At 40.3% G+C, this 26,970-nt stretch overlaps 1 protein-coding gene across 1 annotated transcript; it reads right to left on the bottom strand.

Annotated features, from left to right (window-relative positions):
• Positions 1–4,870: 4,870 nt before the first annotated feature.
• On the bottom strand, positions 4,871–24,846 carry dctd (dCMP deaminase). Its single transcript, XM_033622931.2, has 6 exons — positions 24,671–24,846; positions 20,640–20,739; positions 18,434–18,569; positions 17,049–17,165; positions 14,343–14,439; positions 4,871–7,076 (listed from the first exon to the last, which is right to left on the bottom strand). The coding sequence occupies exons 1-6, from the start codon at positions 24,823–24,825 to the stop codon at positions 6,992–6,994; spliced, it is 690 nt and encodes a 229-aa protein (XP_033478822.1). The 5' UTR covers positions 24,826–24,846; the 3' UTR covers positions 4,871–6,991.
• Between the last annotated feature and the right edge of the window lie 2,124 nt (positions 24,847–26,970).

Here is a 26,970-nt window from a genome sequence, read left to right as displayed (position 1 = left end):
TGACCACGATTACTTTTAATTCATGAAGAATGTTTGCCTTTTTTGGATTTTCTGTTCACAGTGGATTCATGAGAGATAAACAAGTTTTCTTCATGAATTCAACATAAGACACTGCATGTAACTGATATACAAATGGTCATTTTGTGGCTAGAGTATTACTTTAAGCAATTCATCAGTTATACCTAATTAGCTAAATAAATAATTTGGAAGAGAAAATGGAACTGACAAGTACTACATCATCAGCCTTGTTGTGACAGTATGAATATCTGAACATTTTTGGTCTTAAAGATATAACAGACATTAAAGCTGTCTGTTTGAGCAGAGGAAAGAACCAAGGTGCCTGAGAGCTTCTTTGTGTTCCAATGCTGTTTGTTTTCAGATTATTTCCTTTGCTTTTTCATGCATGTCTGCTGTGGGTCTCTACATCCTGAATATTCTATGTAATTGAGAGCAAGGCCGTGACTTGGTGCACTCATTTATTTAGCCAATGAAGTCTCCCTCTCACTCTTTTTCCTCCCGCATCGTCCATCTTTTCCTCAGTCTGCCCCTGCTTCTTCCCCCTGAGAGTGCTTTGTCACTCCTGCTCTGTTCTTCCCTCAGCAGTGCCTTGGCTAATATAGCATGTGATTCGATTGTACCCACTCCCTGTGTTTGTGTAGTATCTGCCTCTCGCTCTTTGTTTAGTGGCCAAAATCCAAATGCAGCCCGGTCCAGCGATGCAGAAAGTGCTTAATGTGTCTCATCAGACTGTGGTTTTCAACAGGAGGTTGGAATCTCAAGCTGGTGGCGACTTAGTTCATTAGTAATATTTTACTGCCTCGTTGCACAAAATGAACATATTATATCAGTGGGGGTTCCTGAGTGTCAATGCCAGATTTCAGGCTTTCTGCACACTCCACGCCCCAAGGCATTTCAATACATGCCCAAACTCTCAACTACCCCCACTGTGAACTTTTATTCAGCGATCTGTGCAAGCATGAAGGAACAAACAGCCACCAAACCAGGTGTTGGGCCAAATTGTTCATTTCCTGGAAAAAAATGAGTCCCTAGGATGTTCCTACCAGGGAACAAATATCAAAACAATTAACAATTTGTGTTGTTTTCATATCCCTTGACATTTAAATAGTTACTAACAAACCTTTATGAATGAGCCAAAAAGCACCTGATCCTTTATATTTTCCTGCTGTTGAGCAGAGATTACATTGTTGGTGGTGGTATTGTCTCTAACCACCAGCCTCAACTACTTTTACAACTAATTTGGTTTGCAAACTAGTGTGTTAATTATTTATTATTATTATTCTGGCTGAAAAGTTTGGGAAAACAAAGTTACACAAAGTCTAAAATGGTGCTAAAGTGGAACAGGCCAATTACAAGGCTGCTTAAAAATTTATATTTCTTTTTATTGCACTCAGATGTGATGGAGACACAGGACACACATGATGCAGGGTAGCCAATGTCAGCCACAAGTCCCTCTTGACAACCCAATCATCAGCATTTTGGCATTGTATGGTTCTGCAAACCATGGATACGTTACATTTGCATGTTATTAAGTAGCAAATACCTTGAAACTCTACATTTTAACGGTGCTGTGGTTAACGTGTGGTTAGATTAAGGCACAAAAAACACTTGGTTATGGTTAGAAAAAGATCATATTTTGGTATAAAATACCTCATTTGGGAGGCACATCTTGGCAGGAAAAGCAGCGCTGTCTCTTTAAAAAACAACTTTTCATGCCTAAAAGAGCCACCTGGAATAACAGTGACACATCGCTACAAAACACAGATGTTTAGTGTCCCAAAAGCCACTGGAAACACAGCAATGACTCGTTAAATCACAGCCAGTTTTGTGGTTGTTGGTCCCAAACAGTGGTCTGCAACTTGGCAGGTGTCTTGCCTAGATGTCATGCCATCCTCCATCCCCTCTGCGCCCAGATGTCAGCTCATATACTACCTCACTTTGGAGACACTGATATGATACGTATGAAATGTTAATATGTAACATGATAGTGGTTGCACACCGGTACAATGCTGACAATTTCTTCTGGCGACTGAGCTACTGTACATATTTGTTGTAAAATATTAAATCTATCTTATTAAGATCAAGATGAATACAAGTGAGCACACCACATGAGCACACACAGACAATAGGAGGTGTTGTCAGGGTCTGTGTTGTAGAGTGCAGAGTAATGATTCCAATATATTGGTGAACACTTGCTACGGAAATGAGCAGCAAATCAATCTGACAGTGAAATGGGCTGCTGGCTGCATTTACTGCATCTGTGTGTGTAGGCATGTCGGTAGAAATTGTCAAATAGCAAATGGAATACTGTGTGTTTGACAGTGTGTGTTTGTGTTCACTGCATGGGCATCAGTCAGATGAATGGCGCTGTGTGTGTGCGTGTGTGTGTGTGTGTGTGAGAGAGAGAGATCTGTCTCTATGCATGATAGGCCTGATAGTCAATAGGAAAAACAATGAAATATCTGTTGCAGGCCCGTAATGTTCCTATGAATATCTTGGTGGCAGAATGTCAAACAATAGCTTGCAGATGGAATATTTGAACAAATGGAATTGAAAAAACACAAGCCTGGCATTTGTGTTTTATTAAAAAGTACAACATGGAGAATAACAGGTGATGGAGGGAATGACCTCCAACAAAGTTCAAGATCCAGAGATTAACTCTTTATGGAAACTTGCCAAATTCGCACTGTGATCGCAGCAGGAAGCAGCACTGGGCTTTTATCTGTGTTGAAATATGTTCAGACTGAACATGAAGAGAAATTTAAAGATAAACCATGCAGACACAAGATATCCAAAACACAGGAACCCTGAATGGAGCCCAAAGTGGCCTGACATACCGAGGTTCAAGCCTTGGTTGTGTTGTACTTCAAACTGTAATCTCCACGTTCTGCACGTGTCTGCATGTTTGCACGCACTATATCCTTTCAAAAGGTCGTGGAAAATCATGTGTTAATCTGTGTTAAATATATACTTTCTTCCACCTAGTCTTTGTTTGTTGTCAAAGAGGAACTACCAAAGCCTAAAGGTCCAAACATGGTCAAAAGAACAACCCTTTTGAATTCAAATGTCCCTAGGCTTGTTCTTGCAGCTACCAAGTACATGCATGCAGGGGTCTCTTTGATGAAACAATGCGTAGGACCCATACTAAAAATGTACGTACAGACAAAATCCAAAAAAGGTTCTACAATTTCTACAATCAGGGTTCCACCTCACCATCTATCGCCGATTTCTCATCTCCAAAATGTTCATAGACATGGGTCAAAGTTTCTCCAATCAAGTCTAGTCTTATAGATCACTACACTTGCATGGGAAGTGGCTTACGTCTCTTTCAGGCCTTGTTTTATGCATTTTTTTTTGAGACCCCAGGTCTGGTGTGCCTAAGCACTATCCAATAAAGTCAAAACTACCTCTCCTTTCTAATGTTTATTCTCCATTTTTTCAATAAAGTAAGCAGCCTTATTGGAGTGGAGTTAGGCAGATTGTTCACATCAGATTTGTCAGCAGGTACTTCACGGTAGGTCAAATGAATCAGTGCTTGGCAACAGTCAAAAAAATGTATGGCTAGAGAGCTCCCCTCCATGCAAAGAGCCTCAACCCAACTACAACAGGGGCTGCATTCACCTGTCTACTGAGCTGAACACACCAGGGGCCGTATCCACAAAGCTTCGTAGCAGTAACTGTTGCTCCTAGTGACAAAATTCTTAGAATGGTGACGTTTTCTTAGAATTTCTCCTTAAAGTTAAGACTAGGCCCTTGTAAAGATGAAAGTTATTCACAGAGCATCTTAGACCTTAAAAAAGTTCCTAAGGTGACAAACTGTTAGGAGCAGGGAGGAAGACTTTCTGAAGAAGAGGAGAAAATTGTGGAAACACAAAAAGGTCGGAGAAATATTCTCCAAACACTGGATGGCAGTGAGTTAATGAAAGGCTACAGATTACATCATGCAGGGATAATATGTGCAGTTGATCTCATTAAGAATACGCACACATTCCCCACCTAAAACTGTAACACCAGAAATAAAATGATCACAACATTAAAATATTTGGAAAACTGGACAAAAACAACAGTGCAGCAGTGATGACTTTGGTCTGTCTCAACCTTCCATCAGCAGAGCATCACACAAGACAACCAGTCTCAGTTAATTTCCACTGGGTGTCCACACCACACAGGCTCACAAAAGGGTGTGTCTGTGACAACCAATCACATCTGTTAAAAGAACACATCACACCTAGCAACAGGGTGAACCACACCTCCTCATTAAGGTCAAAGTTTCAGTCCCGTCCTTGCTCAAAGTTGCTCTGAGAACTTTACTATATCACTCCTAAGCTAGGACTCCTTACTAAAACGTTTTTAGACTAAGTTCGGAGCTCTCTGAGAGTGTTCTCATGTTTGTGAATACGGCCCCAGGCCAATATCACTACAGCATCCAATATGCAACAATAATCAATCACAAAATAATTGGAAATTCAAATGAAACAAAACACATAATCCATGGCACAATACATATTCATATATTATTCATCTTCATTCATCATTTACTTTGCTTTACTTAATTTAATGAACAAAAACAAAATATTCTGTGAATTATTAAGTCAAATATTTGGCTCCAGCAATGATGGAACTATCCACATCAAATACTGCTCACTTGGCCTCATGGCTTAACTTTGATTAAAATCTGTCTGGCAGTTTCTAAAGGCTACTTAACAAAGCAGTGAAGGACCTACTGTCCTTTAACACCGTCTGGCATGAATGATAAACTATGTACTTTTTCATTTGAACTGCAGTGACTCTCAGACTGATTTGATTCTAAAATGCCTTTTCAAGAATAATGAACACACTGAACACAAGCTGATGTGGCCAAAAAGTTTTATTGACTTCAGCTGCACTCACAGCGGACATGATGGTATCAAGTCACAGAACTGACAAGTGTTTTCTGGTCATGTACATTGATTCAGTACACAGACACATTATGAAGGAATGACTATAGCTTTCATACACTTGTACAGCATATTAGACAATATGACAAAAAGAATCAGCTGTTCTCATCTTATTGACAGGTAGTCTTGAAAACACACTATCATGAGCCACAGATACATATTTTTAAAAGCCTTAACGTGCATCCCAAACACTAGAATAAATGTTGGAATCATGCGTTTCTGCAAACCATAGATGTGTCAAATTTGCACATTATGTATTGAATATGTTGAAACTTTACATCTCAACACTGGGGTATACGTGTGGTTAGGTTTGGGCACAAAAACCATGCAACTAATTTAGCAAGTCATTGCCATGTTTCCAGCAGCTTTTTAGGCACCAAATGTGGGTGTTTTGTAACGACCCACTGCCGTCAAGTTTAAACGTAACGGATACATAACAACGTGCAAATGTAACGTACAATGCCAACATTTCCTTCGGGCGAGTGGGCTGTTCGGTTCCATGAAAGAAACCAAAATAAATAGTGTCATAAGAGATACTAAGAGGAGAATGTGCTGCCTCGTCTTACTACAGTTGAAAATAGACATTTTACAATAAAACATTACAGAAACTTTGTCCCACTAACTAAAGACTGCGACACATTTTGGGGAAAAAATGAAAAATGGTCATTAAAACTAAGCTCCATATCCCCTACAAGGAATATTTTTTAAAACATACAGTAACCTATATAGTGGGTAACAATAAGAGGACAGCTGATGTTGGAATAATTGTGCCACTCACAAGCAGCTCCATTAGTTCTTCTAATCTGCAAATTGGGGTCATTTTGTCATTCAATCAAAACAATTATTTTTGTTAGTTCTGAAGAAACAGAGCTACCATAGGTGCATTTATGAGCTGGTGGAATAAGAAACTCAAGTCGCAGCAACAACAAAGAAAGTCAGGTCAAATTCTGGTACACAAGCTGCCGAGTTGACGCATGTATGCAGAAACATGGCCGACAAAAAAAAAAGTTCAGTTCAGTCTTTTTTTAAGTTCACATATTGCATGTCAATATTTTGCTCAGCTGTAATTTGTAATATGGTATTACATTATAACCGTCACCTTACTCATGTAGAGCAACCTAAATTAGTTAGAAAAATGATTTATTAGCATTAAGTAAAGCAATATTTCAATAGTTTTAGGGGATGTGCAAAAAAGCTTCTTTGTAGCATCCATACTGTTTCCACATAACGACTTAAAGCCCATGAACACAACATAGTTGGAAGAATGACTTCCCAACTCAGGAAATGGGACCATCTGAGGAGGATGTAAATGCAGCATTAGTCATAGGTGTGCTGCCAAAGACTCAAGAGTCATTCTTAAAATACTGTTTCCAAATTTATTTGCCAGTACAGTTGATACCCATTAGAGCGTCAATAGAAAAAATACAATTGAAAGTAAAACCCAGGCAACATTTAACAGTGGCTACTTTCTGCAGACAGGTTTGATGAACCAAATTGCATAAAGACTGATTTCCTGAGAGCAGCTTTCACTGTGAATGTGAAAGGTCAAATGCAGTAAATGTCAAGGTGCCTCTTTATTAATCTGGAACCTTGTTTGAAGGAGGAATTAAACAGATTCTGATTCTCCCCTGTGCAGACAGCCATGAGCTGGAAGATCTGATTCACAACACAAAAGATTTTAAAATCAAACACTCAAGAAAGTGTGTTCAGAGCCCTTGTGTACAGCTAAACCCAAAGGGAGTTTTAAAAGGAAAACAAAAAAAAAAAAAAAAAACAAAACGTGAAAGCAGCACTGAAAGACCTTCTGCCACAACCATCCACAAAGAGCGAAAGCGTCAAATTAAACTATCTTGAATATCCGGTTAATCAAAATATCAAAAGACGCCAAAGTCGAGGTATCCTTGAGTTTTCCTTTGGACAAAGCAGGGGGCAAGAAGATATACAGAAAAGAGGCATCAAAGTCCCTTTCAATCTTGTCAGTCTCCCTCTACTTCCCGCCTCATTCACCAGCTCCCCAAGGTGAGCCTTTTGCATTTTCACTTGGTCACGCTGTTCAGTATTCCAGGGTGGTTAATGGAATTAAAATCAATGACAATCTCGGTCCTCTTGGGCTTGAACTGCCTGCCAAAACACAGAGGAAAAAAAGCAACAAACGCATTTTAGTCAGGGACGCGCAGGTATGAGGACACACATGGAAAACACCAAATACAAACATGGATGAGGATGAAAGTCACTTCTTGGTTTTCTTAGAGTTTTGCTTTCATCTGTCACCCAACCCCGATACATTGTCACAAGGTCTGGGTAAATTGTAGACAGAAAGAAGTGTGGACAGAAAAAGGGAGTAAGACCGAAAAGGAAAAAGAAGGCACACAAAAAAAAAAAAAAAAAAACTGCTTTTACAGCCTGCTAAAGTGAGTTCAATAAAACCCTTAAAGACTTCATTGCTTTTTTTACAACTTTTCATGTAAAAGCTTCTCTCTCTGTGACCAGGTGTCCCTGAGCAGATTATTAGTGGGCATGTTTACACTTTTTCCAACAGCTCCCAAAACACACATACACCACCATGTCCTGGACACAAATCCAGTCCAAAGCCAACCCAGGAAAAACCCAAACGCACACACATGTAGATTCTGACCCACCAAAAAACACTTAGTTCACAGCTACGTTTTGGGACCACCTGGACACACACTTCTTAGCCCACACTCAGGGCCCTATTCAAGCTATCTATAGCCCTTTTTAGATAGGAGTTGTGCAAATTTGCATGAAAGCCCAATCAGTCTTTTTTCAGCATTGGCAGTATAAAAACAAAATCGGGGAGTGCAGCAAAATGCCGCCTACCTACTTTTGTTTATACAGAATGCCTTTTTCGGGGCAATGGGGGGAGTGAGCAAGTAACAAAACATGTAGCTCAGCATGTGACGTAAACAGTGACGTGGGAGGGAAGCCACGGCTGGTCACTCATTCGGCAATTCTCTCCTAAGTTGGCCTGTCCTTCACCGTCCCCGTCATCTGACAGTTTATGGTCTCTGTTTGCGAGGGCAAGGTGGACGCGCAATTCCTTGTCTCCCCAGTTGCTCATCTGTGTCTGTCAGGTTTGTGTTTCCCTCTGGCTACTAGCTGCTCATTCCTGCTAATCAGCTGTTTCCTGTTTATCCACCGCCAGTGGCTCGCACATGCAGTGTCATCAACAGCTCCTCCCGTTGTGGAAGGGTGCCTCGGTCTGTTTAAACTAAAAGGGTTCTGCCAATATGACTACCCAACGAGGTGGAAAACTGGGCACCTCAGATCAATTCGCCAATCCGGCTCTGTGTGTCTAAACGCTCGCAGCTTGCCGGCAAAACGGCCCAACATTCGCGGAAAATCTGGCAGTGTAAAAGGGGCTAATAGCATGTGGTCTGAAGCAGTGGTTCCCAACTGGTGGGTCGTGGTCCAAAAGTGGGTTACAACACAGAGCTTTTATTTTGAAGTGCTGTCTCCAGCTGTAGAGCGAGTGACTAATGGACAGCTACTTAACAGAAACAGCAAACTAGCTCAAAGACACGGCCAACCGCAAGTATGATGCTGAGTGTATTGAACTGTGTGGACCTTGAATTAACGACTACAGAGAAATCTGGATTCAGTGGGAGGACAACTTGAGAACCAGTGGTGCCAGGCCCAAGTGCATTTGGGGCATATCCAACTCATTTTTTTCTAGTTAAATGGGGCTTAATCTGGGCATACAGTAAGGCTCATGAGGGAAAGGGGTTTTATTTAGTCTCTTCATTTATAAAAGGTGTGTTTGAGGCATAAAATTCAACCAATATGAGTTTCAACTCCCATTACCTTTAAAAGCCAGGTGTGCTTGCACCTGGTGTGCTGCTATTGACAGATTTATCAAATTGGAGAAGCAGTTTTCTGCTTAATAATGCAGTAAGAGCAGTAATGTCACTGCAGTAAATATCGTGGGGCATTTGGGACATTTAAGCAGTAGTTATAAACTTGACAGAGGAAACAGAACTAAACTTTCAGCTTCTGAAATAATCAAAGAAGTTACACCGATCCTCGTGTAAATATGCACAATGTCTCTCTAGATGTGGAGCCACACACTGCTCACATTCTACAGGATGTAATTAATGTTTTCCTCATTAACAGTGTATTATTTCACCCACCAGCAACACATCCACACGTCCCTGTGAACCTACCTATGTATCACATCTCACTATCTGAAGAAAGCACATATTAAATAACAGGGAATTGCTCCGCCATTTTAACATTAGACCAGGTTTTACTATTTTTTTCCAGGCCAACCTCCCTAGGTAAAATGCTACAAGGGCTAAAATATGTGACTGTGCTCACTTAACTGATCCCTGAATTTAACGAGCGCTGTGAAGATTTCGCTACCATTGAGAAGGACCCGTTTTTCTGTTGATGTTCAAGCAGTGCAAGCAACAAGCCCTTAGAGCTTACTGAAAAGTACAGTGATGATACTCTCCATCACCAAGTCCCCACTAGCAGTTCCCACTGTCACAGTTCAAGAGGAGTTTGAAAAGGTCAGTAGCCATGGTCCCAAGCATCCTAAGGAGACCTTACATGGCCAGTGTTTCCCTCAGAATGACAGTGTATGTGTGGCTGCAGCTGAAGAGGATGGACAGCAAAATCAAAATGCTTGTGCATCCCTTTGTATCATTCTGTGTCCCTTCTCTAAATTATGAGGATTTTTGCAGAACACAGCGCAGGCGGAGCTCTCCAGCAGCAGTTTGTGACTTGAGGGGTGGATAATTAATCTGTTGAGCCGCACAGAGCTGATCAGATCAGAGAAAATTAAAAAATAGAGGCTTTTACTCACTCACAACTCCAGAGGGTACCAGCTTCATGTGAAACAGACTACATTATAAACAGGCCGTTATTCATTAATCCCTCTGTATCTTTATATTTATACTTTTCTATCTGCTCACGTTGCCTTGATAAAGTTAATGCATCGCACCATCATTTCAAACTCAACACTTCCTGTATCTGTTTCAAATTAAAAGCCTATTATAACTTCAGTTGAGAGAATCCCTTCATTTTCCAAATAGGCTTTTATTGTGAAACATTTGCAGGAACTTGTTGTGGAGGATTCAGTGACTTGTATGTTTGTGTATGGTACTTCAAATGTAGCTCCTGCCATCTGCTGGTGCTTTTTTACATTACTACAACATTTCCGCTGGCACATGAACAGACACAGTAAATAATAATAGTAATATTAATAAAAATAGGACAAGAATAACCCGATGACATCACACACGTCGTGAAAGATGACCAGGGATAATTGGCGTGGACCATCGTGTTGTCTGTCATATCTGTCGGCCAAGTCAGGGCACGATTTTATGACTCCACAATCGCGTAATCTGACATGGTGACTGTTGAAACCGACAGAAATGTCGTGCAGTGTGAACCAGGCGCAACTCTACCTCTGGAAAAGATGACATACATCATTAAAGCAAAATAATCACTCTGAAATCATTTTGGGTCCTTTTCTACAATATATGGAGAATGTTGATTTAAGTATTGTGATGAATGTGGCGGGTGAGATGTGGATGTCATGGTCCTCTGCAGTTCCCTGGACTGTCTGAACTCCTTTTAATATTTGATTGTACCGGTAAATTCCATGTGAACTATGTCTTTGAGTTTGATACAAGATACCAACAATGAAAGCATGACATGAATATAACAATATGGGAACCCTCTTTAAAAAACAGAGAAACCTCCTTTTTCATTTTCTTTATTGGTTTATTTCATTTTATTCTGTATAATCTATTATTTTTTTTATCATTGTTGTTTGCATTTTGTTATCTTTAAAATGTATGACATGTAAGGGAAGACTTCATTTTGTTGTTGGTGAGTGATGGAGTCACACAATTGGTCTGGTAAATGTTGAGTTTCCCAATTGGCGACTGCCCTTTCAAAACTAATCGGTGCAACAGTGTTGCCACTGGTAACGTTTTGCAGTGGTGGCCCACTAAGGCCAAAATCCATCAAATGATCCACTTCCTCTATACATGTATGGTTGTTGCCGCTGTACAAGCAGCGGCAAGCAACAGTTGCTTTTTGTCTACAGATGCAGCCCCCGAATGCATTCACTACAATATCTGGGGGCTTCAACCACCTCAATCTGGCCGGACTGTGCCCAATTTCAAGCAGTCTGTGTGCTGTCCAACCAGGGAAATAAGACACTGCACCTCCTATATGCTGTGTTAAAGAGGCATACAGCCCTATAGCTCTACCCCAGATATTCAGATGATCAGAGCACAACATGATGTACCTTCTACTCCAGTATAAGCCTCTAGGCCAACAGCAGCCTGTGACTTGTGAGGAGATGGTCACATGAGACCACTGAAGCTCTGCAGAGCTGCTTTGAAATAGCTGACTGGGATGTGCACTGTAACTCACATGGAGAGGACACTGACGATCTCACAGTTGTATAACAGGGTACATTAACATCTGTGTGGATCATGTTCCAACAGAGGCTGTACACTGTTTACCCAACAACAAACTCTGGGTGACCATGGACATCAAGGTCCTCTTGAATGAGAGGAAGAGGGCCTTCAGAGACAGGGACAGGGGAGAGGTGTACAGGTTTAGAGAGAACTGAAGGAGAGGATTCAGCAGGGCAAGGACAGCTACAGGAGGGAGCAGGAACAAAAACTCCAGGGAAAGAAAGCTTCACTTCACGAAAATATTTGCCATTCAGTCCGTCATTGCTCAAGCTTTAAATGAGCACTAACTCAATCACACACATTTAAGAAACAACCTTGAAAATAACCCTATTTCACATGAAAAACTTTTTTAAATAACTGCTTCAAGCCTTTTTGCTATATATGATACATCATAATTCCCTCTCTAATATCCTTTTAATATTGCTGTGAAAACATTAAGAATTTCTCCTTCAAACAGCTGGATTTACTCAATTTTCTCACCAAAACTAAAATTTCACGAGATTACATTTGAACACATTATGATGACATTACAGTTTACTTCGCCCGATTCTCAATTTCACTAAATAGAGCTTAAACGCCTCATGACGTAACTTAATGCAACCTCTGTGAGCAGTTAGTTCCAGGTACGGGCTGCATACACTTAACGTTAACTAGTTCTACCTAGTGATGTCATGAGAACCAATACTTGCGATACCTTTCGATTCCATGATGAAAAAACCCGGTGATACTCATTTTTGAAATACCGGAAGAACCGATACCAGTGTGAGAATTGGACTCGTTGCAGACCATGCCTATATTCAGAGCGAGGGGGTGACGAGGAGAGGAGAGAGTGGCTGCCTGCTAAAGCCCACATTCAGAACCAGTCACGGCCGCACTTTAGGCCAGAAAAATAGATCTGCTAGCAATATATGCAGTTTTAAACACCACTTTGTCTGTTTATTAATTGCTTTTAACTCATTCCGAATTGCTTCTGTACTGTCCGTGCTGCGTGCAGAGCCTTGTCCGGACTCTGGACATCTCCCTCTCTCCACCAGCCCCTCCCCTGGGAGAGAGTCCAGTGAGTCCAGCCTTCGAGACGTGCAACACTCCATTAAATGTCATTCAGTTCATCAAAAAATATCCCAATTAAAATCAGTAGCATTATAAGCAGATATGTTCCATGTTATTTTGTTTAATTTCAACAACACAGAGAACAGCTTGAACAAGCTGCGTGTGAGCCAACGATCAGGGATTTCACTCTCAGCAGTACATGACTACGCATGCGCGTCTACTTCCGAAACACAGTGGTTGGGGTGCGTTTGATTTATTACACTGGGACGTTTGATTTTTCCACAACTGGACCACGGACGTCAAAAAACGCTGTTTGCACCGGGGCAGGACAAACAATAAATGAAACCAACAAAATTCCACACATTGTTGTGGCTGGCTCAAACGCTGTCAGCGTGATTTAAATAGTAAATATTTAAATAGTTTGAGTTTATTGCGGTTGTTGATCAATGTTTTTTACAACGAAAAATAGGTAGTGAGGAAAAGAGAAAAAGAAAAAATATAAGTAATATCAATCTGTTGATAGAAATGTTATTTTATATGCAAATATTTTAATAAAGTATTTCTTGTTTAAGTACATGGGATCTGAATCGAACCAGATTCAGTTGTTTAATATATATATATATTCGATGAAGTCTGAACAGGGTCCAACTAGATGTTCACTGTGACAGCGGCATTTATATAATATAACAAACAAGCTTATGGCGCTAACAACAGATCAGAAATGTGCAACATTTTTTGCAGACACAAGATATCAAACAATACGGTCGTATTAAGTATCTGTGAGCTGTAAATTCACCACTTCCAAGCAGCAGAGAGAAGATAATGTTATCTTGGAGTCTTACAGTGGAAAGTTTCTTCTCCTCTGTGCCACTGAATCACGTCCGCAGCTGTCTGTACCAAAGAGTAGCGTGAAAGTCAAAAGTGCTGATGCCGCAGCAAAATCTGGGGACCAAAACACGCCTAGAATTGCATTCACCTATTGTCTGCTTCTACCACTCCTCCATGTTTTCCTGTATGTGTGGTTTTCGAACTGCCTGACATGACTGACATTGTCAGAGACAGACAATTGCAGCAGAGGCACTACAAACTATTTCACAGCTTTACAGACCTGACCAGATCTGACCTTTAATTTAATCAACCAGGAAGCCTCTGGCATGCCTTGGAGCACCTCTCAAAAATTTCTCATCACCACCCACCTCCTGCATGTCATGACTGCTGCTGTTTACTGTGGTGGATCAGATAGAGACCCTTTCAAAATCAGGACAGGAGTCAAGCAGGGTTGTGTCACAGCTCACATTTCACTCACCATTTATCTGACTCGTACTACAGCTGTGTTATATCGATGAGAAGCTCCTATCAGGAGTTAATGTATTGCCTTGATGTTGCCCACTGTAGTTTTCTGGGGTATTTTTGTTGTCAATAACTGGTCAAAGGTGGATGACAGTAGCTACAATGGAAGTAAACCAAGATTTCTATCTGTCTGAAACAAACACAATATCTAAATTTTAAATGTAAGTCTTGGGTGTCACCTTCTCCTCTCAACACAGCACAGGTGTTTGACAATTCTCAAAGTGACACTGAGTTGGGCGGAGGAGTAAAGTTGGGAAAAGGTTTGTGCAACAAAAAGAGGTTAATTACAACACCATCGCAATTTTCCTTTAAGGTGAAGAAGCAACACTTGCACTTGTTTTATTTATTCTTTTGTCTATTGTTCTTTTGTATCTCCTGAACTTGTTGTTGGTTTCAGCTGGTGGTATTGTTATTATGTTCCTTTGTGTGTATGTGTGAATGTATGTATCCCTTGGCCTTGTGTAATAATAAAAACAGACTGCAAAAAACACTCCCACTTGTTCTTGTGTGCCAGATCAAACATGTTACTTACCTGCATTGTACGCCTGCCATACTGAGCAGTCTTCTGGAAGCGACCATCTCTGGTGATTCATGGTACTTATCAGAAAGATAGACCACTTCCTTTATTCCTGGTGTGACAAAGGGAGAGAAGGATTAAACAGAGGCACAGAAGGCAGACGTACAAATAAAGACCATTCATAGTCTTCTTAGCAGACATACTTCTCACCTAGGGAAGTGCATGACAGCAGAAGGCATGAAGAGGGTAAAAAAGGAGACAGATTTGATTTAATTGCAGTTTTTGTCTCCTTAATACGGCAACATCCGACAGGCGGTCCATCCTGCCAATTGTGGGACTCAGAACAAGATATTTCAGTAAATGCTAGACAGTATTCATGTTCTATAGATGATGAATCTTTATAATTCTGGTGACCACCTTTAGGATGCACTTTAGCTCTTCAAAAATGCTCCATGAATAGTAGAATCAGGAGTATGCTGTTCAACACATTTGTACTGTGAGGTGCTAGGCTTGGGTGGTATCAGTTACACTAGGGTATTTAGAAAATCCTGATGGTATGATTTCCAATGACTACAATAATACAGACACTCCTCTTTCTGTTAACCGATAAGGCGGTGCTGTATTAAAGTGATGTGTTGTAGGTAGTGGACAGCATGTGCCACCAGAGGTCAGTATCAACCGATGGAAGAGGCAGCTGAGCTGAGAAAGACGCCGACTGCAGGTGGTGGGGGTAACGTTACAGGACTAGGGAGATGCTGGCCAGCAAAAGCAGAGAGAAACAGGAAAAAAACAGCAGTAGACCCTGCATATTTTTATATATAACTCACTGAATCAATGTTTATTTTGTTTATATGGTGATTGCTGGAATAATGAAAAGACTAATGCCAAAAAACATAAAGCAGAAGTGATGTGTGGCCTGTGGTGAGCTGCCATGCAACAGCTACAGAAAGCTGTGGCGGCCGCTCCGAGCTGCAAGTGTTTGATTTTGCGGTGAAGTCCAGCCATAATAAAAGTTTAGGATAAACTGTGGCCTGAGAATACTCCTTCTGTGACATGTTGACCTGTGTTACAAAGAATTTCTTCTCATCTGAAACACATGACCACACATCCCAGCCACAGAAAAATTTAATTATTGCAGCGGGCAGCACTTCAATGCCACTTGAGTGTGACCATGATGGTTTTGAAGAGTTGCATTTTGTTTCTGTTAAGTTAAAATGAAGTGTGTTTAACAATGCATTAACGAGCCAAACTTGAATTCAGGAGGGGTATGGTTGTGTTTTTCAGTCTAATAAAGGCAAGTAGATGTGAGAATATTTCCTTTCTTGACATTTGAGCTTGTGGAATGTATCAACCTCATCGCTCTTACATATCTCTAGGCTGAAAGTTCCCCAGTGAAATATCAGGAAGGTATGAAGACATGAATACATAGATACCACCCAGGATTTTAAGGTGCTTCGACCATTACAACCACTAGTTGGGTTTAAGACTGGTGATTGTGAAATGAATTTTCCTAAAGCATTTAGGTTGTCTGACACATCGCTTCAGAATTATGTTCATTCACATTGCAAACGGTGCACATTGCCATACACCAGCAACAAATAGCCCATGCCTGCATATCTACATTACACACAAAGCCAAATGCTGTATAGTGTGATGCACACAGGCAAATGATAAAAGCCAGTTTCTTCCTTGTGACTTCAAAATAAATCTGACTGTAACTGAGATTAAACAATGTATTGCCTTTTAACAGTGATCATAACGAGAGCATTTCTTTCATCCAACATTTTAAACAACTCCTATAAGTTACTCATGAAATGCATAAATGAATTCCTTTCAAACAACAGTGTTATGTTATATAATGATGGACAGTGTTATTCCACAATGCAGTGCAAAATGAAAATACAAGAGCTGCTTAAAGTGGATAAAAATTATAGGTAGATTATGGACAGTGGAAAGATAGCTGCGGGATCATCTCAGGGAAAAAGTTGAATTTATAGGGAAATGTTTTGCTGTCTTTATGAAACTTAAAAATTCAAGCGTCCAAAGTCACAGTTTGCACAACATCCCTGTTAGTTCAAACACAACACTATATGATGCAGATGAGTACATGGTGCATACTTAAGGCACAGTATTAGAGCGTGTATGTAAAATTAGGTTACAGCTATTATGTTATTACCCCGGATACTTATAAAACAGAATTTCCAATGGATGTCAAAGTGTGACTGCTGTAATGGTCACTGTGTTTTTTGTATATGACAACACATATCTGAAATGACAGCAGCTAACACAGAAGTGGCCGGTCACTCAGGAGAACACACACAGGTAGACGAAGAAAAATAGAGCTGAAGGGGAAAGTGACCACTGGAAATGATGGAAAACAGAGGGGACACAGAGGAAGAAAAAACAAATCTATTTGGGTAGCAAAATGTATATTTGGGAAAAAGTGATATCATCCAAATTATTTCGTATTAAAGGTGGTTTGACTGGAAAATTTCCTATTTTTAGACACTGAATATTGAAACAAAGTCCAGGCACAGTTAGCAACAACTTTAAGCAGTTAACATATAAAAATATTATCAAATAAAATATCAAAACAGGCCTTAAAATATCAGTATAAGTCTATAGTTACAACTGACTAGAGTGTGTGTGTGTGTGTGTGTGTGTGTGTGGGTGTGTGTGCGTGTGTGTGCGTGCGCGTGCACGCCTGCTGTCAACACTCACCAGCCTGGATGATGAGCTTGGCACACTCGTTGCAGGGGAACAAAGCCACATACATGGTGCAGCCTTTCACGTCAGCGCTGTTCTTGTTCATGATGGCATTCAGCTCAGCGTGGCACACTGTGGGACAGAGCGTTGAGATGGTCTCCAGTCAGTACAAGACGTTGCGAGTTTTCTTCTTTTAAGTTTAATTAGGATGTTCTGCAAACACTCTAGACAGGCAGGCATAATATACAAGGACATGGCTCCTGGATGGTGTATGTTTTCTGTGACACTGGCGACAGAAAAGCTCTTCCTTTTCTCCAAAACGTCGCACAGACACAGTATCAGTTGACATTCATGACATTTAGGGATGCACCTATTTATTAGTCGCACAACGGTATCGGCTGATATTTACCTTGTTTACTACCATTGGCTAATCAGCAAGTAAGATGACATTGAGAAATGGCAGTGGACAATGTTTGTGCAGGCTAAAAAGCAGGGCTCAAGACTTACAGTGTCCCGTCATCCCGGGGACGACAGAAAACATGTCTGGGACAAACATAGATCTTCCCCAGGATACTGTTGGGATTAACAGACGCATTAAACTCACTATCGACATAAAAATACTCCCAATGAAAACTGTCCACAGTGAGGTCTACGGATTATCCAGATTAACAGTGGACATGTTAGTTGAATTTTTCAGTGCTTCTTCTTGGTCTTGGTCTATGTACTACTTGGTCAATCTAGTCCATCCATCCAATCCCCCCTATATTTGCTTTTAGTTTTATAAGCCAACAACCACATTTTCATGGATGAAGGGTGAATCCTGAAGTAACCTTTCCTCTAGCACCACCATCAGACACTTTCTGTGGCACTGTCAGTTCATTTAAAGTAAAGACAACTCAAAATAAGAAGGGGCTCATTATGAGTGGAGAAAGATGTAGACTTCTTATTTGCCCTAATATCCCACCCTTACATGAGCACTAAAGGAGAAAGGAAGAGAGAGAAACAGAGAGAATGTCAAAGAAGAATGTGAGTAGAGCATGTGGTCAATGGAGAAAGAGAGATTCCTTCATTATTTATCCTCTACCACCCTCTACAGGCCAAAGACTAGCACTTGAGACATGAAGAGAACTCAGCAGCACAGTATGGACAACTAGTCAATCACAGTCTTTGTTGCACAGATGCCTTTAAAATTGTATTATGTTGATTCCAGAAACCCTCCCACACAATTTAGGATGGATACTACAAGGTTCTGTGCTGTGGTGGATGAAACCAGGAGCTCTTTTTGTAGTTATACACTTCTTTCACCAAACTATTTAATTCCAGAAAAGAATAAGGCCAGAATGATTATCCAAAATAAAGCAACAAAAAAGCAGGAAGTGCATTTGCACATGTGTTCTCACCGTAAGGGTATTTAGTGTCAAGCCGGTCGTCAGCAGAGCGGGACCACGGCAGCAGGTCATCATCACAGCCGTTGGGCATACCATTGTAACCAATGCCAACTATCTTATTCTCCTCGTTCACTATACAGGCCCCCACCTGCAGAGAAGGAGAGATGTTCCACAGGTTAGTCTGGCTGTAACTTTCATGAACTAATCCAAGATAAAATGCAGCAGTAGTATTTCACACACTCTAAAGACCTGGACATAAACAGGATCCCTTTAAATCCTGTTTGCTTTGTGATGAACACCATCTCTTTCAACCATGATGGTCTCTTACACATACATGTCTATATGTGTAAGTGAGGATCTTTTTGAAAGTGTTCGGCTGTGTTTGTTTGAGGATTTAAGAGCTATGTTCATGCTAACTGCATCCTCCATTTTGTTTACCTGCTATAATGACTGTTGTAAGAGCTTATGGGCCTCGCTGGGCCTCTCTCCCCTGTGCTGCACATCTTACCTACTGAATGCAATAAAAACCCTCTTACAGTTGTGCCATTATGCAAGTGGGAATTTGAATGTGCATCCATATTAGGATACTATATGGGCAGCACAACATTGACAAGTCTAGTGCACCAAGTGATTCCTTTAGAAGGTTTCAATAGAGCATACTACAACCTTAAATATAGATTCCAGATCAAATTGAGGCTGTAAGTCTGTCACTTTGACATCTACAGGCAAGAAACTCTTACAGGTATGGGGAGAAAATGCACGCTCACAGAAAGAACACAACTAGCCTGTGGATGTAAACCAACAACCTCCTTGTTGTAAGCCACAGGTTTAGGTACTGTTCATATTTGAATGATATTGGTGTTTTTTCCGGTGCCTTGAATTTCATAACTTTACCCAATGGAACCTTTTTTTTGATATTTTATTTTCTCTGTAATTACAAAAATGTAATATTTAAATGCAGTTCTGCTCCTCTGCTCTTCTCTAATCACACATAGAGCTAATTTTCTGTCTCTGTCTGTCGTTCTGCTTGTTTGTTTGTTTGTTTGTTTGTTTGTTTGTGTGTGTGTGTGTGTGTGTGTGTGTGTGTGTCCGCTTGTCTAACAGTGATACGAGGATTTGATAAAATAACACAGAAAAAGCAGACCAGATGCCGGAACTATCGGTGCAGATCAACTCTGCAGCAATAGTTTTGGCTAGCTGGGAGGCCAACACAGTGGCCATTGAGGCGATCTGGGAAGGTGATAGAGCGGCCAAAGGGGCAGCTGGCTTCCCAGTGCTTCCGCCTCCTGTCTGAAGTAGAACCAAGGGGCTATGCTGAGATCCGAAACTACTGTGGCAGATCAGCGCTGCAGCAATAGTTTTGGCTAGCTGGGAAGCCAAAGGAGCAGCCAAAGGAGCAGCCAAAGGAGCGATCTGGGAAGGTGACAGAGAAGCCAAATGGTGCAGCTGGCTTCCTGGTGCTTCCACCTCCTGTCTGAAGTAAAACCAAAGGGCTCTGCTGAGCTCTGTTGCTGGCCTTGGAGCTCCATGGCTCGCTTCAAGGCTTTGGGGCCCTTCCCCTTCTTGTCTAAACCCGCCATTCTCATACAGATGTGCACCCAGGTACCAACATTTGGCACCAATGGCTTTGATGTGAATCCATATTCTTAAAAGTACAAAGTTCAGTACCCAACCCTACGAAGCCAAAGTGCCAAAACCTTCATCATCTCTAATTCCACTTTTCTGGGTCTCCTTATTGACAACCCTCATTACAATTTGTTAATAATACCACAGAAACGGTTTCCTTACCAAGTGTAATGACTAGAAAATACCAGTCTTACAAATCTGAGTTAAACCAGGTATCTGTATGTTATCACTTTGGAGACATAACGTGAGAATAATAGTAAATCTGAAAGACTCAACATTTATTCCTGTACAGCTGATGCCTCAAAAAACAACATAAACTTTGTGTTTCTTGGAAGCAAGGAAAACAAAGGTCAATGACAATCACTGTTCCTTTAACCCATTTAACTTCCCTTCTCTATATTTGCATCAGGGACTTCTGAGAAAGGTACACCAGCACCCTGAGTTAAAGACCAAGGCCTCCCCTACTGTACCCTTATATTTGGGTTGTCTGTTGCCTACTTGTTTGTTTGGCTACCTTCTGTGATTCCCCCCCCCCCCCAAAACATCTTCTTAAAAATGAATTAGAAACATCTTTGTCAATTTACACACTCACCTGTGAGCTTGGGTCTTTGCTCCTTTGGGCTGACAGGAAGGCTACAGCCATAAAGTAGTCTGGCCATTCCAGGTAGTCTTCCCTCTTCTTAGTTGTGCTGCTACAGAGAGACACAAAACAGACAGAGAGAGGACTTTAAGTTTGAGATCTTTCTCTAAGATCACAAAGCCTTGCAGCAATTTCTGTCTTGTATTACCAGTTGTAAACTGTTATGAGTTGCAACACGTGAACACAGACATTTTAAAATACCAGAATTATATTCTGAGAAGAAGCTTAATGTGCATAATCGTCAGTAAAAGCTCCAACATGATGAGTTTACAGTCCGCCTCTCTTACAAGCACCAGGGGAACAGGTTGTAGTTTAATTTACTGAAATCTCTTCGTCTAAGAAATATGTTTTAGCTTTATTTCAGCTCTGCTTGATTTTGGCAGTGTGTAGTGTACTCAAGTGCCATACTTAAGTGTTTGGATGGTATGCTACTTATCACATTTTCAGTGGCAATATCTGCAAAGATTAAAATACAAAACATTTGGTCATCATATACAGCTGCATGCAAAAGTTTGGCCACCCCTGGTCAAAATTTGCTGTGGTGTGTATAGCTAAGCAAGTAAAAGAAAACCTGATTTCCAAAAGGTAAAAGGTTAAAGATGACAAATGTCTTCAATAGTTCAAGCAAGACTGCCTTTTTTATTTCAATCTTATACAATTTCACAATAACAAAAAAAGGAAAGGGCCTGAGGCAAAAGTTTGGGCACCCTGCATGGTCAGTACTTCATGGCGCCCCCATTAGCAAGTATCACAGCTTCTAAATACTTTTTGTATCCAGCCAAGAGTCTTTCTGTTCTTGTTTGGAGGAATTTTGCCCATTCTTCTTTGCAAAAGGCTTCTAGCTCTGTGAGATTCTTCAGCTGTCTTGCATGCACTGCTCTTTAGGTCTATCCACATATTTTTATTTAATAATAATTAAATATTTAATAATATTTAGGTCAGGGGACTATGAGAGCCATGGCAAAACCCTCAGCGTGTACCTCTTGAAGTAGCTCATTGTGGATTTCAAGGCGTGTTTAGGATCATTGTCTTGTTGTAGAAACCACCCTCTCTTCAGCTTCAGCTTTTTTACAGATGCTGTGATGTTTGCCTACAGAATTTACTGGAATTTAATTTAATCCATTCTTCCCTCTACCTGTGAAATGTTCTCCGTGCCACTGGCTGCAACACAAGCCTAAAGTATGATCGACCCACCGCCGTGATGAACAGTTAGCATCAGGCTTGTTTAGACGCAACTTTGCAAACTTCTGATGCTGAATTTTGTGGCGAGGACGCAAGAAAGGTTTTCTTCTAATGACTCTTCAATGATGGCCATATTTGTGCAGGTGTCACTGCACAGTAAAACAGAGCACCACCACCCCAGAGTCGGATAAATCTCTCTGCAGGTCTTTTGCAGTCAAACGGGGGTTTTGATTTGCCTCTCTAACAATTGACCTATGGCCTAGCCCCGCCCTCAAACGAGATGAGCCAATCACAGTGCGTATAGCCATTCCCATACACTCGGACATTCTCTGCCTGGACGTCCATTGAAATGCATTACAGAAAGTCAGTTTTGTTCGCTTTTATGAGCTTTTTCGGAGATTTGAAGTTTAAAAATGGTCAAACGGTGTGCATGGGGTACATGCAACTCCGACACAAGGTATCCTGAGAGGCTGGGCGACAAGGTGTATTTTTTACACTTTAAACCACATCTCAACAGAGAAAAGTGTCTCCTTTGGATAAAGTTGTGCGGTAACGTTAGACCACAACATCAGCTCAACATGAATAAGATTAACAAGAATGTCTACATCTGTTCTAAGGTAAGTCAACATCGTGTTTGAGGCAACATATTGTCACTTTGCTGGAAAGAAATATAAAGTTATCTTTAACATCTCTAGCTAACGTTAGCTAAAGTTAGCCAAACGTTAGCTCCTAGCTGCGTTGTTCATCATGTCACCTTGTTTGCTGGGAGTTCATTAGCCTATTTTGTTCTAGTTTTTGTACTTTGGTGATCGTACATCATTGTTAGCTGTTGTCTAGAGGGCTCTAGTTAAGCTAACGTTAACTTCTGGAGCTTAGCTTCATTAACTTATCTGTAATGGCAGAGATAACAAAGGTTGGCAAACGTTATGCTGAATGATTCAGTGTAAATACTGTAGCACCAAACTAACGGAGAGACACTCTTGGTAAAGATGGTAAAAAGGCCGTTATCCTTTTCTCATATTCTGAGCCAAAAACCTTAACTTCAGTGGCACTCTGATGCACCAAAATTTCCAGTTTCCAAAGGCTTGTTCACAAATAATTCACAGCCTGATATATACATTTTATTCCTAAATACATGGTGAAAATGTCTCTATTACTGTTGTGTGTAGACTATTTTCTGACTTATAGAGTGACAAAAGAGATGAGTCAGGCTTTATTAATATGTCCATGTCATCAACTGCCTCCGGCAAAATGCCGTGTCACTGAATGTTGATATTTTGTCCGACTGAGTGGAGGGGGGCGGGGCTTAGCCATAGGTCAATTGGGCTTGTGCAGAAAATCAGAGCCCCAGGGTGGACATAGTTTCTGGGGCAGTGCTGTCCCACCAGTGACAGTGTTATTAGTAGTAATCACCACATGAGGGGTGCTGCTAGCCAGCCCTTATCTGACCAGGCTGGAAAGCAGTGCAGGGCAGCTAAAGCTAATGTTAGCTAACCAGTGGAGACATGGGGTTAGCAGTGGTCATTATGTTTCCACGTGTTTAGTTTAATGAGTTTATTAGCTAACGTTAGCTAAAGTTAGCCTAACGTTGATGCACTTTGATGCACCAAAATTTGATCATTATATCTCCAAAAATTATCAATTGCCTCCTGCGAAATGCCGTGTACTGTGATACCTGCCATAGCGCCGGTCACTAAATGTTGATATTTTGTCCAAGTGAGTGGAGGGGGCGTGGCTTAGCCATAGGTCAACTCTGCAAGCAGCTCTCTCAGAAAGTTTTCTTGGTCATCCAGACCTCAACTTGACCTCCACAGTTCCTGTTAACTGCCATTTTTTAATTACATTCCACACTGAGGAAGCACCTACCTGAAAACACTTTGATGTCTTCTTATATCCTTCTCCTGCTTTGTAGGTGTCAATTATTTTAGTTTTCTGGAATGCTAGGCAGCTGTTTTGATGAGCCCATGGCTGCTGATTGTTGGGACAAGGTTTTTGGAGTCAAAATATTTATAAAGCTTTGAAATTTCCATCATCTGACCTTTCCTAACCATGATCATGAACAAGCCAGAGCCCTAACAAACTAATTAAGGTCAGAGAGTCTGTTAAAAGTTGCCTGAGAGCTCAAATGTCTTAGCGTGCCCAAACTTTTGCATGGTGCTCCTTTACTTTTTTCCCCCCACTCTCAACAAAAATGACACATTCATCTTGCTGAAAATGTTGAAAAGCAGGTTTCATCTTTAACTCCATGCCCGTTGGAGATCACTTCATCTTCTCACATAACTATTGGCGGCAAAAGAAGTTTTGAGCAGGGATGTGACCAGACGTTTGAATAAAACTAAGAATTATCACACAAAACACTGAGATATCATTATTTATTACAGATTTAACTACCAGCTAGTGTATGCTTTTAATTTTGATTTTCCATGTAAGTGCAGCTGAGCTAAAAATATATACAAGTGAGCATTGAATAACACAGTATAATAAACAGCACCAACAGGGGGCATTTTCTGTACATTAAGTTCTTTAACCTGTAATACTTTAGGTACATTTTGATGACAGTACTTCTGTAGCTTTACTTCAGTGAGAGTTTAAATGTAGGGCTCGTTACAGAGTATTAACGTTACTCAGACTGGTATTTTAAAGATGAAAAACGTGGGTAGTGAAATGAATCAACTCAACAAACACTGGGGAAACACAACAGCACGAGACACCATGGTATGGTACCTGCCCGTTAACTTCACATTTCTCGGTAGATGTTTGAGCCTCCATGTTGAACGTAGACAAAAGTTAAAGTTAGTTACCCGTTTAGGTGAACATGCTTCGGCTGCTGAGCTTCTTCCATGGTCTTCCAACTGATGGACACTCTGGAGGTTGTTCTGCTAATCTCGGAACTGTGTGTTACTGTGTTTGTTAAACGACCAAGCCAAGCGCGGTAAAAGACTGCGACACGCTGCATGATGTCAGCACAGAACAGGAAGAAATCTCCCGCGCTGACCTTTTTTTTTTTAAATACAAACTTTATTGAACATTGGAAAAAATACAGACTCTCAAAGAGCATAATGAATACAGATTAAAGTTAAATACAATATAAAAATAAAAATTGGGGGATTCTTGTAAGGAAAAAACAAAACAAATCAAAAACAAAATACAGTAACAAATAAGGTGCACGTAAATTTCAATATAGATTAGGCATTCAAATTAACAACGGAGCAGAGACACAAGACAGGAAAGGAAGTCATAAATTAAAATAACAAATAGCGATATCTATACTCATTTTTCTTGCAATTTTGATTGTTTCAATTTTTTTGCAACATAAAAAAAGCCATTTTAAAATCATTAATAAATCAAGGGAAGGAGGGCTTACAGTTTCTCCATTTTGCACAATGAATATGGTATTTACCAAGTAATAAAATTATATTAATAATATCTGAAACAGAAAAAGCCAACTCATCCATGTAAAGAATATTTTGACACAATTCAAAAGATGGATTAATTTTTAGTGATACCCACTTTTTTAATGTCTGAACAAAACACTGAGATATAGGATATAAAAAAACAAATGATCCAGTGTTTCATTCTCATTATTGCAGAAGGAACGCTGATCCACCTCAAATCTGCCGCGCTAACCTTGGCCCAACCTTTGCTTTTCAGGACAAATTCTGACTCTCATTTTATTTTTACGATCTGATTCATTAACTAGGACGGTGCAAAAAGGAGGAGATGTGTTTAATCATTTTTAAACTACTGGTCAGGGACTTAGGTTTTTTATTTTGGTTTAGGGTAGGGGCATACACATTTAACTTGTATTTTGTATTTATTTTTACCACAGACTTCCAAAGAAAACCACCAAAATGACACCATTTATCATAGTCAGAAACTGTAGAAACAGAGATTATAGTTAGATTTTTAAATTTCCAGTGGCCCTTAGTTTAAAATTGTGATATTTCATCACAATCACTTTATTCTATCTGTCATTTAGAGTTTTGCCAGCATGCAGGACAAGAGCAAAAAACTAAGCCTTTTTTTTCCCAATTCAAGGATTTTGTCTTTAACTTTTAACTTTCAAACAATGTGGGAGGGAGGGTCATGCATTTTCCACCAGTCACTAAGGGAAGCTCAAGGAAAATATTTTGAGGAGGGTCAAAATAAATTAATAAAATTAGATAAAATAAAGTTACATTCCAGCCAACCCATCCTCTGATAATGGGATCAAAACTTATAGTTCTGCCTTTGTATTACTAAGTTGGATTTATTTGTGTCTTAAGAAGTTTCAGTGCGTTAAAAGTAAACAGTGCTACCACTTCATCAGTTTCTGAGGGGAATCCTTACATACAATCGTTGCAAGGCAGAAAACAACTACCCACACAGTTTTCCTTGTAAGAATTGTTGAGACATAACACTGATTAAACTGGGCTGAAGAACGTATTGTTTATGGTGACATTATCAAAAATCAGATTTTTTAATTTTATTTGTAGGCTAAGAAAAAATGGAGCTTGTTTGCAAGATCATATTTGACATTTTCATTTAAAGTGGTGTGTTCGCCTAACTGCCCACTAGATGGCAGTATTAGAGCACAAATGACAACCTGATGAATTTTGAGTAGATTTGTAGAGAAAGAAATATTTTGGTGTTCAGTTCTTTGTCACTGATTAGCCTGCTTCTGACTGGCATTACATCATTTCTATTAAAAAATAACCAAAAAAACCCCTCTGTTTTCAGTGACACGTCTCATTTTCGTAAACTGATAAAAGTCTTGAAAAGGGAACCATTTCCATTTCTGGTTTTCTCCTTTCCTCATCTTTATTGATAAAGAGAACTGTGGTGCCACTCTCCATACCAGAAAGTGCATTTATTGAGGAAATAAGAGAAGACTTATGTGGTTTACAATGTGACTTGTGCCTTTGCAGAGCCTGCCTAGGTGAATCCACCAACTGGAGCTCACTCTTTTCTCTCCCTCTGCTACAAAAACATGTCCTGTGCTGTCAGCTGTGTACATCAGACCAAAAATGCTCCTGTCAACTGAATCAACTTCCAGGGCCTTTCAAATGTCACATAGGCAAGAAATTAGAACATTTCATTAGTAAATAAATTATGCTTTGTT

The sequence above is a fragment of the Epinephelus lanceolatus genome, chromosome 3 (genome assembly GCF_041903045.1).
Source record: "Epinephelus lanceolatus isolate andai-2023 chromosome 3, ASM4190304v1, whole genome shotgun sequence".
In the NCBI taxonomy this organism is placed as follows: Eukaryota; Metazoa; Chordata; class Actinopteri; order Perciformes; family Serranidae; genus Epinephelus; species Epinephelus lanceolatus.
This window is presented reverse-complemented; position numbering and strand designations above follow the sequence as displayed.